The sequence below is a fragment of the Kryptolebias marmoratus genome, linkage group LG18 (assembly GCF_001649575.2).
Source record: "Kryptolebias marmoratus isolate JLee-2015 linkage group LG18, ASM164957v2, whole genome shotgun sequence".
Classification (NCBI taxonomy): Eukaryota; Metazoa; Chordata; class Actinopteri; order Cyprinodontiformes; family Rivulidae; genus Kryptolebias; species Kryptolebias marmoratus.
Window position 1 is genome coordinate 1,803,399 of NC_051447.1, and position 13,882 is coordinate 1,817,280.

The 13,882-nt window shown below is 40.7% G+C and overlaps 1 protein-coding gene across 1 annotated transcript in view; it reads left to right on the forward strand.

Annotated features, from left to right (window-relative positions):
- The window catches only part of LOC108246957 (cadherin-2), a 122,281-nt gene extending 119,405 nt beyond the window's left edge, over positions 1 to 2,876 (forward strand). The window contains exon 16 of the mRNA XM_017434750.3: positions 703 to 2,876. Within this exon, the coding sequence (XP_017290239.1) occupies positions 703 to 909 (207 nt within the window). The 3' untranslated portion in view covers positions 910 to 2,876. The remainder of the gene's footprint in view (positions 1 to 702) is intronic.
- The last annotated feature ends 11,006 nt before the right edge of the window (positions 2,877 to 13,882 follow it).

Genomic DNA, 13,882 nt, shown 5'->3' on the forward strand with positions numbered 1-13,882 from the left:
AAGTGGGTGGGTGTGGGGGTTGATGTATTCCATCCCAGTTGTTTTGGAAAGTGAGCCATGCTCCTTTTAGCGGGCCTCAGTGGGTCTGCAGACTAATGGACACAGACTCCATAAAAACTTCAGACTTACTGCACAATTATTATAGAAATATAGGATTACTTTAATCCTCCACTGCATTCTGTAGGAGTCCTGGAGCTCACTCAGCTGTGTACTCAGGTTTTCTCAGCCACAGCGTTTAGAAAATCTCTTCTGCAAACATGAAGGGATCTGTTTTCCACAAACCGAGAGTTGACAGTTCTACAGCCTTCACCGATTTAGAAGTGAAATATGGAAGTCGAGGGATTAACCTGTGACACGAGTCTCTTTAAACCTCAAACAGGTTTTGTGAGTGAAGGGCTTAGTGCCCCAGCAAATACTGATGTGGTGCCTTTAGACAACAAATGGATCCTGAGACTGATCTACTGCTGTAATCTGCAGCTGACTGATTCTGAGCATCTGAACCATAAGGACAGGGATTCTGTCGGAAATAATCCAGATCATTTGTGGCAGTTCTTGATTAAAACAGTCCTTTCTCTTTCTTTTTCTCGTTTCAATTTCTTCTTTTGTTCCTCCAGTCAAACAGACTGCTGTATACCTGTAGCCATGGCAACTCACAGATGAGGTCCTTACTAACTTCCTGTCTCTCCTCCATCTTATTTTCAGGGCCTGAAAGCTGCAGACAATGACCCCACAGCTCCCCCCTACGACTCCCTACTGGTGTTCGACTATGAGGGCAGTGGCTCCACCGCTGGCTCCCTCAGCTCCCTGCACTCCTCCTCCAGCTGTGGAGACCAGGATTATGATTACCTTGGCAACTGGGGACCACGTTTTCGTAAACTGGCCGACCTGTATGGTGGAGGGGATGATTAGCCCCTTTAGCCCCGTCTAACAAGAACCACTACCCCCCATCTTTGCTTCAGAAGGCTCAGGTGGTGGGTGGGCCAGAAGAGGAGATGTGAGACTACGTTGAGGTTTGGATCTTGCTGCCTGTTGGAGGACAGCTAATGAAACATGCTGATTCTTGTCCTGGTGACACCTGGTACGTATCTGGGCTACCTTACTGGATCGGAGTGTTAGCACATATGCTAACAACTGTGAGCTTTCAGAAGGAAAAGAAGGTTGAAAGTTGAGACAGCCATGCTACAGACCCTCATTCACACTTGAATCTTACCGTATAGCAGCACTGGGGTCAAATGTGCCTTTTTGTACATTCTGTTGATTGTGTTCACTTTTAATTCTCTGTGTTGCTTTAAAAGCTCCCAGGGTTTGCAACTACAATGTGTGTGCTTATGTGTGTGGGGGTGGGGGAGGGGGTGCATGTGTCTGTGTGAGAGAGAGAGAGAATGGGAGTCATTTCCATGGATACACACTGGATTGATAATTTAAAGGGCAAAGTCTACTTGAGATGCTTTGGATGATCCCACCAGTAAAACATGGCTTCACTCTGTAGGTTTGGGTCAGGAGGAGCAAGGGGACCAGCAAGAGGGGGGGACCAAGGGGGCCCCCTATAAATCTGCTGCTGCCCTCCACTGCTTCATCTGTCTGTTAGAAAAATATATTGTGAAACACTGGACAGAGTTTATTGAACTCTCAAAAAGTTAATCGTTGGATATGCTTCACTCCTTTGAAAACCTTCTAGGGGCACCCCAGGGTAGGAGGCCAACTGATTCTGTGTCAACTCATCAAAAGATTCATTTCACAGATTTTATATGAATCACAGATTTAATCATGTCAAAGATTTTTGGAGGGGATTAGATATTTGTCTTTTCCTAACATTGTTATACATTATATTTTCTCGTATTGTACTTGTATGTAATAATATACAAAACCTGAAAATTCAGAAGCTTTAGGAAAGTGAAACTAAATGCAAATCTGATTTGATGACATCTGGCCTCAGAATACTTATGAAAGAAAAACAGGGCATATACTGAGAAGTACCAAAAATTGTCTTATATCATCTCTAAATATTTATTCATTCTTTTTTGGTAAAAAAGAATGCTTCACAAAAATAAAATTCAAGTGATTTAAATTAATTTAAGCAATTATTCTAGCTATCTGGTAGTAGGATTCTGTATAAAAGTTACAAACAATTATAATCTTACATGTTATAGACAGAATTGAACTGTATCCTCCAAACTTTGGCTGATAAAAGAGCTGACTGATGAGCTAAAGGCTAGTCTGAACACAGCCAAGACCAAAGTGGATTGTTGCCATTTTAAAACTGCTCCAATCTCAGAAAGTTCATAAAAGTTCATGTGAAAATTGTTTTGTTAGCCTTTACAATACTGCTGTTTTCACATCATAACGTTATTTACACAAAATTCTGTGGTTATTTGCACACATAAATAGCAGCAGCAGCTAGCTGTAGCACTTCTGGTGCAGCCTTTTGTTTGGCAGGGATTTCATAACATTTCTGCTTAAATAATTATGTAATGCCAAAATTGATAAAATAAAACTTATAACTGGGTCCTTTTGGACCCTATTAACAAGTTACTAATGGCTTATTCATGTCGATTTACTTCCATAATGGATCTTTGCCATCCTAAAACATCTGCAATATTCAAGCATTTTTTAGTGGTTCATGCAAATGTGTTAGGATCAGGTATGGTGAACCCAATATGCAGACTCATTGAAATTAAATAAAAACAAATTTCTTAACAAAACAAAAAGGAAACCAAAAGGCTGACATGGCAGGAAAAACTAAGCAACAAAACCTTACAGAGGTGGTGGGGTAAATGAGGAGCAAAAAAACATGGAGCTTGAACATGGCGTGGGAAAAACAACACAAGAGCAAAGACAAAAAAAAAACAGACAGAAAGGAATGAACCATCGAGAAATGAATGAAAAGAGACCGGTTTTAAAGAAACGGGTGGAGGGTCACCAACTCCCACTGAGACAAAGACAGGTGGAGGGACGGAAGGGACTGAAGGCTCTGCAGGCAGCACTGGAGATGCAAAGAACAGCACTGAACAGCAAAGATCAGCAGGCTTGGTTGACTCAGCAGGCTTGGGTGTCTTGGCAGGCTTCAGTGAAACAGCAAGTTGAGATACTGGGGTTTCAGACTGTGGAGATGGTTCAGGGCTTATAGGTGCATTGAGTAATTGTCCTTTTAAATGTGTAATTTTATTATGGAGTTTGGTGAATTCTGGTAGACAGATAAGACCGGGACGGGACAGGAAAAGCTTTTCGATGATGATGCAGGTGGACAGATTCTGTTTTGGGTCTCGATTATTCTTAATAGAGGAGAGTAGTTTCTGATTCATAGAAGAAATGTCCAAGAGAAAAATTTCTGAAGCAGCTATATCATCATCATCATTTATTTATAAAGTGCTTTAAAAACAAAAGTGTTGTACAAGTATATCAAAACTAAAAGGAAACAATAATAATGCAAAACAATAAAAGAAGTACAAGATTTACATAATTGGCAATGAATTCATAAAAACAACAACAACATATGGGCATAGAATAAAGAGGAATCCAATACTGGAGACTGGGGAGTAGATTTAGGAACGGAGCCTGGTGTGCATGGAGCTGATGGAGTCGTGGTACCTTCTGTGGATGGTGGAGGTGCTGGACTTGCCGTGGGGGCATGGAGACCACAGCAGCTGGTGGGGGTGCTGGACTTGCTGCAGCCGGTGGGAGCGTGGAGACTGCCGCGGCCGGTGCCCTCTTTCGCCGAAGATGATTGCGAGATGCTGGTGAAACAAAGCAGCTGAGCGGATGTTCCTGCCGCAAATCTGTCAGGACCCTTGTCTTCTCCTCTGTGGTGAGGGTAATGGAATCTGCTGGGTTCAGTCTTGGCTGATTCATTCTGTTAGGATTGGGCATGGCGGATCCAATATGCAAACATAAAATAAACTCAAATTGAGACAAAAAGCTGTTACTTAAGCCTTTACAGAAGCATATATTTTGTAATACAAAGTTATTTTAGCAGAAATATTATACAGTTCCTGCCAGATATATTACACCAAGTTGCAGCTGCTATTTATACAACAGAGGAAGAAGAAGAAGAATCGTCTATTTCAAAATTGTAATCAGTGAAAAAGTTTGGAGGTTTAGGATGGCAGCTGGCCAATATTTGATCAGAATTACACTCTACAGCTCCACAACAAGGTTATTTATTCAAAGTGCCACCTACAACAGGTAATTTACCACAAAACCCACTTTGAACTGTATCAACTATCCCTTGAAATTATAATTTCCTTTGGGTTTTGGTGTTTAGAGCAAAGTTTAAGAAATTGTTCTAGATTATCTAAAGTTGTGTCACTAAAATGATCAAACAACTAAAAATGACCTGTGAGCTTCACAAAAATGTTACAACTTTGTATCTTAACAAAAATTCACCTGATGAAGTGAGGAAGATGAGCTGCCACAAAATGACAGGTGTAAACTTAGGGTCGATATTTTCTGAAGTGACACGTCTGACTCAAAGCTTCATCACACACACAGACACACCTGCTGTATGCGTGTATTTCTTTTCCACACCTCATGTCCTTTTAGAACTTGCACCCTTGTGCTTATTAGGGGTCCAAGCCCAAGGAGGCAAGGGAACTCAACATGGAACCCTGTTGAAACTGTTCAGTTTTTTTTTTAATTTTTTTATTTCATAAATGAAAATAACTAGGGCTTGCATATGCGGAAAAAAAAATCAGATATCTATCCTGTAGGGGGCGCTATCATTTGGGTTTTTGTATTTTGTCCTTTAACTTTTAAACCATAGGTTGCTCAATTTAAACCCTAACCCTAACCCTAACCCTAACCCTCATTGTTCTTTCCAATGTACTGAATCAGATGTTATAAGCCGCACCCAGTTTCGCCTCAAAAACCTTTTCACTGCGGCGCAAAATTTGCAAAACCTACTTTTGACCTTTTCTCAGAAGCTGAAAGGTTGATCACCATGGTAATTCTAGATACCAGGCTGAGTAAAGCTTGTCAAAGATAAGTAAGTATGTCAAAAAATGAAAAGTTATCCCTGCACAACTATTTAATGCTAGCTTGCAAAACACACATTTGGCCATATCTTGAAAACGGCAATAGGTGATGGATGAAATTTAAACTACTGTTAAGGAAGCCATTTCTGGACCAAAATTGACAAACACTGAGCCGTAGGGGATACTATAATCCAAAAGAATTGTTCATGCAAAAATGGCTTATCGGATCTTTATGAACTTTGGCACGGGACTTCGAGACCTTGACTTGAGGTCAGACCTAAAAGCTCATATTGCTCAAATAAAGTGGGCGTGGCTTATTGTATCTCAAAGAAAAATCTTCACAAAATTAACCATATAGTCTAAACTGTCAGAAAGTTATTCATAGAAAAAATAAAGTATGTTAACTGTTATGTACAAGTAAAAGACTACATGTGCCAACCTATAGGAAAATGGTAAATAAACTGTACCTTATATAGCGTTTTTCAAACCAGCCAGGCTACTAAAGGGCTTTACAACACAATCAGCCCTAATCTACCCATCCACGCCCAGATTCATACAGCACTCTACTACATTAGGTGGCGCTACTAATATGGTTGAAACGTTTTGGTTTATAACTCATAAATTCTCACCTTTTTCAACAAGTACTTTCAAGTCCCATAATTGTTGAAAGTTACTGAATCTTACATATCATATAAGTTTGCTTTGAAAATGTAACATTGTTTATGTAAAATAGTAACTTGCAAAACCTTTAAACATTATCTCCTCCAAGGGCTCAAACCCGATCTGCATAAAACTTCATATAAAACATTTAGAGCAGTAGTTTAAAAAAGGTTATTTGGGATTTTTTTTTTTTAATGACTAAGTTAAGTTTATGCAAGTTTTAGCTAACTAGTACCTTCATGTAAAAATTGCCATTTCTTTTCTATTTAAAGACAGTTTGTCATTCTGTGTAGGTGTCCTGAATTTCATAATTACCAACATCTAGGGTGCGCTAACAATGTGAAAAGTTTATATCTCAGAAACAACCAGCAATTTCAACCAAATGTTATACACTTGTTTAAGATCACAACCTGAGTTGTTCCCTTTAATATGGTAATGATTGGTAAAAGTGGGGGTGGCTTGTTGACAAAGCACTACAAAAAATCCTTTAAAAAAATCATACAGTGTTGTGGAATTTTCTTTAACAAAGAGGACAACGAAGAGTTTTGTCTTAGGATAATTTATTTAAGCTATATAGCTGAGAATCACTGCGCTGAGGTGGGTCAACATGAAGCATTACAGACAGCTCCCCCTTCTTATACCATTGTAGGATGAGGAGGGGTCAGGGGGGAACAGAAGGGTCAGATAGCTGACCAAAAGGGGAGGTAAATAAAGAACACATCCTTTATAGGCTTGTAGGCACATCCTGGTAAATTTCCATACAGTCAGGAAGGGTCAGGGGGAAACAAAAGGATCAGATAACACTTACATCCTGGCACCCTATAGGGATAAGAATTAAGGCATTCCTAACTAAACTAAAACATGGTGGTCACATGCAGCAAGAATCACTGAAACAGTATTTTTCCCATTACACAGAGCTAACACTTACTGAGCATACTGTTTGATTTATACCAAACTTTTCTGATACTCAGACCTCTTGCAAAAAATTAAAATTGATTTTGTTTTTTGGTGAAGAATTTCTGTAAATTTCTACATGCTAGGAGCTTAGAACACTTTTTTCAATCATTATGAAACTGGGCAGGGATGTTTTTCAGATTGCCTTGGTCATACCTGACCAAGGCAATCTGAAATGACAATGATAATCTACAGACAGTCATTAGTAAATATTTTTAGAATTTTCTGAAAAACCTGTGATTTTTTTTATTATTTTAAGACCCATACAACCATATACTTAACGTACAATGTCTGCTCCATACAATGACAAATGGAGGATCTACATCTGACTGTAAACCATATTAAAGACACGTTAAGGAGCACACTACCCCAATGTGGCAATGACTTGCTAAAGTGGGTGTGACCTATGTGATTTTAGTTAAAACAAAAGACAACACTAAAAAATCTTATGTTTCACCTACTGAAGTACAATTTTCAAGATTCATTCTTTGATTGACCCCAAACATGTATATAAAAACTTGTGCTCTACTCTTGATTTTATATATATATATATATATATATATATATATATATATATATATATATATATATATATATTTATAAATGATTGAATCTTACTGCTAATACTAGCAAATGTGTTAAACTGGGATGTCTGGCCTTTCTATTGCCATAATGTTTTCTATTAGCTTAGAATCCTTCCTCTTTATTTATGTGGAAGTTCAAAGCCCCATCCAAACCTTAGCAAAGGTTGACCACTAGGGCATGCTAAAATGCAACAACCACATATCTTATTAAAAAACAAGTGACAGATTTTTTTGTCCATTTATACAAAAACAGTAAATGTTTTTCCTTTCATGAATACACTTTTAATCATCATGTCATTCTAAAAAGGAACACCTTTTTCACAATGAGGAAAATAGCTGGATTTTATATTAGGAAGGGGCACTTTGTAAAGTACGTTAACCTTCAAGTTCTATTAGTAGCTTGAAGACACAAATAGGAAAAAAGATAGTGAGTTATGTTTCTACAAGCCAGAGCTTTAACATATTCTTAGATGAATGGGGGGAGGGGTTTCTTGCATCAAGGGGCTTGGACCCTGATGATAACTGCCTGCAGTTCTAGTTTCACTTGTTTCCTTTGTTAGGAAAATCAGCTGAGATGCACCGCCTCTGATTTTTGCCTCTGTAAACACTAAACAATACATCACACCAAACTCTCGAGTAAACAGTTTCAGCTCTGCTTTATAGTCAAGGACATTTTGTGCCAAATTTAAATTAAATCACTCTCTGTATCTGGAAGGTTGTGACTAGCAGAAAATGTTGTCTGTGATGCTGTTTATATGCTCTGGTTATGTCTTTTTTCATTCATAAAAGAAAATTTTAAACGGCACAAGTTAGCTTAATTTCAGGATGACAAATCAGAGCAAGAAAAGTGACCTTTAGATGTGGTACCACTTCTAGTTGTGTGTGTGCAGATGAAAGAAACAAAAGGCTGAGCAAAGAACTGAGTGCACAAATAGAAACAAGTAAATAACAAAAGCACATCTGAAGTGTTTTTGCTGCTGAAAATGATGTCATTAAAGAACATCTGCAAATTCTCATAAAAGAAGTTGGGGGGGGGGGGCATTCAATGAATTTGAATTAATTTGAGTCAAGTGTAGGTTCAGCAGAAATATTTCGGATGTAGTTTATTTATAGCTGAATGTGGAAGCTGAATGAACAGAATACATGCTTTGCTTCTGCAAAAGCTCTCAAAGCCTCTTCATCAACATCACCAGAGAGTTCTATTGTGTTGACCTCAAAGGCAAGATCTCGCATTGCCTGAGGAAGTACACTACAGGTTGTTCTGCACCATGTAAACACTGGAAGTTTAGGAAAACTAACTCATGCCTGTCAAAGCCTGTACTCGATGAAGTGTTTCTAGTCCAAAATAAGTCGAGCTCTGTTTGTTTGAAACTCTCAGGACCAGTATTCCACTGTGGTTTTATGTTGAGGATTATTGTCACAATTTTTATGGTTTTGGAGTAAGAAATGCATTATTTTCAAGCCCAGAGTGTTACATCAGAGTTACATGTTTTGCTGGTTTGGATTTCCAAAGCGAGTGAAAATACATGTACAGTAATGTTAAACTTTAGATAAAAACTGAGTTTTTTATCATAACTTATGCAGCTGATTGCTAATAAAGAAAATCATCAGTTCATGTTTTGTAGCAAAGACCCTTCTTGATACTCTGCTGTGGTGGATTTATTACAGAAAAAAGCACTGTTTCTTCTGTCTGCTGATGATTTGCCTTAGTGTTTTCTGGTACTCTTCTATTGGCTACTCACTGTAAACTCAAATATGTACAGATTGTATTTTTTCTCTTCTTTTGGTTGTGGTCTCTTAAAATGATATGGTTATATCTTGAATTCTTGTATATGTGTAATTTGGATCACAAATAAAATGTTTTTGCATGTTTTTATCTTTTCATCATGGTAAGAAAGCATTTCTTGGATCATTGGCTTACAAGAAACCTTCAAGCTTGCAATGCAAAGCAAACGTGTCAATATAGATATCATTAGGATTTCTAGCACTGTTTGCTCATTTTGGTAAAACCCCCTACTAACAAGATGACAATCCCACTACAATCTCCACACTTTACACAACTTAATAGAATATGGCTAGATTGGAGCAAATTTGAGAACCACCTTCAGTTTTAAGAAAATCATAATGCTGCTATACTCTTGGGACTCACCAGACATGTTTTTCTTGCTAGTTTCCACATCCCCAAAATGCTCTCCTACACCTCCAAAAAAGTTTTAAAACACATTGTAGACTTTTATTCTTTAGTTGAAGACATTTTCTTTCCGATCCAGGCTGCTTTTTTAATTCAAAACTGGAATTAAAAAAGCTGCTGGGCTGCCACCTTACCCTGGTGGAGGGGCTTGAGTGTCCTAATGATCCAAGATGATGGATCAGACTACTGTGTGGCTAGAGTGTTTCTGGAAAAAAACACCATCATCCCAGTTATATCTGAATGTGTTGTGTGGGGTGAGGTGGAGGACCCAAAACTGGGGGTTACAGCATTGCCAGAACCTTTGAACATTACAGACAATGTAACCTCCGAAGTGCTGTTGTCACCATGAAGCCAAAGGTGCCAATCAGGGTGTGCAATTTTTTAACAAAAAGAGTGGCCCTGCAGAGAGGAGTATGTCTTGGACTCTTAATCGAAGCTTTCCCTTTACCCCCATATTCATTAAAGCCAAGTACAATGCCTAGCCATCCAGAAGGGACCACACCACCACTGCTGGTGGGAAGAGTAGCAACAATCTGTAATATTCCTTAGCACCTCCAAGATTTTGTGGCTGCTACAAGTGAGGCCCTCAGTGAGGAACAGCAACAGCGGTTCATTCAGTTACTCCTCATGTACCAATCCATCTTTGCTAAAAGTGACTCTGACCATGGCTACTTATCTGCTGTTACACACAAAATTGACACTGGGTCTACCAGGCCTGTGCGTCAACCTGTGACAAGAACTCCTCTCAGATTTCAAGGTGAGGATGAGGCACACCTTAAAGCCATGCTGGCAGAGGGCATAATTACACCATCAGCATCTGAGTGGGCCTTCCCAGTGGTCCTAGTTCGCAAAAAGGATGGAGGAGTAAGACGATGTGTAGATTACCGTCGTCTGAATGATCTGATGATCAAGAATGCTTATCCACTACCCCAGATTGAAGAATGTCTTGATGTTGTTGGTGGAGCCCCCATAGTCTCTACTCTCAACCTCCAGTCTGGCTATTGGCAGATTGCAGTGGATGGTAAAGATCGAGAGAAGACAGCATTCATCACCAAATGGAGCCTTTAGGAGTACACTTGAATGTCATTTAGACTCTGTAACGCTCCAAGCTTGAAGCTCCAAGTTTCAGAGAGCAATGGAGCTTGTTCTCGGAGGCCTTCAGTGGGAAACCCTCCTCATCTACCTGGATGATGTCATTGTTATCAGAAATGGAGTAGATCAAAGCTTGGATTGGCTCAAGCAGGTTTTTCAGAGGTTCCAAAACTATGCATTAAAGTTAAAAACATCAAAATGTAATCTGCTGCAGGAAGAAGTTCTCTTCTTGGGTCACATTGAGAGTGGCAAAAGAATCAGTCTAAATCCAGCCCTCAGGATGTACAGCAGTGGAAAGCCCCTAAAAACTTGCAGGAGCAACAAGCTTTTCTTGGGCTATGCAACTACTACCGGAAGTTTGTACCTAGTTTTGCAGAGCTAGCAAGCCCCCTTCAAACTTTTCTCAAAAAGGGGACAGTGTTTCTATGGACTGATGAGCAGCAATCTGCATTTACAAAGCTCAAAGAGAAATTGACCGCTGCACCAGTGTTGGGGTACCCCCAAGCTGAAGGGAGGTTCATTCTGGATAAGGATGCCTCAAACAACAGTGTTGGGGCTGTTTTGTCACAAGTCCACTGGGGAGAGGAGCAAGTTCTGGCCTACGCCAGAAGCTGCCTTTCACCGGCTCAGCAAAGGTACTGTGTCACTCGTTGCAAATTACTCGCTGTTGTTTGTTTCACACACAAGTTTTGCCACTATCTACTAGGTAGGAAGTTTCTGCTCAGGACCGACCGTAGTCTCACCTTGCTTTTCAGGTTCAAAAGCCCTAAAAGACAACTAGCCTGCTGGCTTGAAGAGTTAAGCCAGTATGACTTCCAGATTAATCATGAAGCTGGAAAACTACATGCAATATGCCATGACAAGGATTCCAGGGGAAATTGTGGAGAAGTGTGACTGTTACCAGGCAGGGATTAACCTGTCAGATTTGCCATGTAAAGGGTGCAGGTAATGCCAAAAGATTCACATCTAGTGAGCCAAGTTTGAAGAGGATGTGGATGATGTTGTGCCTCTAGCCGTAAGGTGCATCCAGCCTAGAAGCAGAACCATTGATCCTTACCAGGAAAGGCAGAGGTAAATTGGCATGAGTCCCTTGGTCCTGAGCAGCTGGCAACACTCCCGAAAGCAGATCCTGTTCTGGCTGCTCTTCCCAAATGGAAAGATACAGGGACACTTCCTACCAAAGATGAAGTCGCACTGGAGAGCCCTGAGGTGAGGTAATTCTGGCTCTGTTGGCCCCAAGTCACAGTGAAGCAGGGAGTTCTCTATTACTCCTGGGAAAGAAATGGAGACCAGCATCCAAACCTGCTGTTATTAGTTCTGTCGTCCATGTAGAAGGAAGTCCTAGAGTTATGTCATAACCCTGCATACTCTGGCCACCTAGGAGAAGCCAAAACCCTGGAGCGTCTATCATTGGTTTGGCATGGGTAGAGATGTTCACTTGTTTGTCAAGAGCTGCCCACACTGTAATACATGCAAGACCACAGGACCAGTGAAAAGAGCAAAACTGCAACGTTACCAAGTTGGACCAACCCTGGACCATTTGCATCTGGATATCCTCAGGCCATTTCCTGTGTCCATCACTGGAAACAAATACATTCTTGTTGTTATTGATCAGTTCACAAGGTGGGCTGAATCTTTTCCTGTCCCTGACCAAAGTGCTAAAACAACTGCAAAGAAGCTAGTCTATGACTTTATTGCCAGGTTTGGAGCCCCACTCGAGCTACACACAGATCAAGGTTGTAATTTTGATAGCTCCCTTTTTCAAAATGTAGGCAAGCTCCTGCAGATCACCAAAACCAGGACTACTTCCTACCACCCTTCCTCCAATGGGCAAGTAGACTGGTTCAATAGGACCTTGTTGCAGATGCTTCGATGTTATGTGAACCAAGTCCAAAAGAACTGGGACGAACAACTGGCACTGCTCACAGCAGCCTACCATAGCTCTTGACATATGGTGACAGGGTTCACACCCAACAGGCTTATGGTTGGCAGGGAAGCTTATCAACCACTAAATATCCAGTCTGGTACTGTAAAATTCAAAGGTGATGAACTGGAAGCTGCAGATTTCCTCTACAGTCTGGAAGAAGGCTTAAAAAATGTACATGACCTGGCAAGAGACCATCTTCACACTGCACAAGAGCGGCAGAAAAAGGTGCATGACATTGGGGTTAAAGAACACTACTACAGTGTAGGAGACCTGGTGTTTGTCAAAGACGATGCAAAGAAGAAAGTGCTAAGCCCTAAGCTTCAGAAACAATGGAAAGGCCCTTTAATCATTGCAGCCCGCCGTGGTCCTGTACTGCTCGAAATCCAAGGTCCCAAGCGCAGCACAGTGATGCACCATGACCGGCTTAAGCCATATGACAGTGATGTGATACCAATCTGGGTTTTACGCCAAAGAAGTAGACTGCTGCAGCAATGCCATAACCCCGAGTTCCAACCAAATGAAGAGGACGTTCCCCTGGTTCCTGTACTGCCACTGCCAAATGATCAGGATGAAGTGTTCCAGCCCAAGGATCCAGGATGCCAGCCAGGAAGAAGACGGGGTGATTCAGACTCTTTGGAAAATACTGTTAAAACATCCAGTGGTTGTCTAGTTAATAGGCCAGAGAGATTCAGGCATTAGTTAAGTTATTGAGTTAGTTAACCCTTTAAGGTCGATGCCCGCTCCAGAGCGGGCTCCAGAGCAGGCAGACTTTAAAGGGTTAAAATACTCTAGCGGGAAATACTCCGTTTTAATTTGTGTTGAAAGTGCAGACTTCAAGCTTTACACCAGTTTTTAAATTGTCTGGATAAGCCAAGGAAAACCAGAGTTATGATAAATAATTCACGACACAATTTTTTTTTGAAAATCATTGTCATATTTGCAGAGCGTTAGAGCGATAAGCACTAAAACCGGAGAGTTTCTGGGAGAAAACTACCCCATCTTCCATCCGATCTCACCCCCAACCCCGCCGAATGAAACCCCCCCCTATCTGACAGAGGTTCAACGTTATCTGTCAAGCGACTAAAAATCTACACGAAGAAGAAGAAAGAGGCACAAAAATTAAAGTTTGGTGGTGCCCAAAAAAAAAACGCAAGCGCAGGAGTGAGTTATGAGTTTTGTGATATTTATCGTGTTTGGATTTTATAGTTAGGGTGTAGTGTTGTGTGTTTAGTGTTAAATTTAGTCAGTTTTATTGTCTTTGAGTCAAAAAAATTAGGTTATTTTGAACGTGGAGTTCCAGCTTCTGTTGGAGGCTCAGACCCAGAGATGATGGAAGGAGAAGCTCAGAGGCAGAGATGGAGATAAAAATAATAATAATAACTAGAACTGCAAGCAGTTATCAACGGGTTCCAAGCCCCCACGCTCCGCCCCTACCCGCGCGCTCCAACCCCGACGTCCCGCCGGCGTGGCTCCGCCGCCTCTCTCGGCGAGCGGGCCGAGGCCA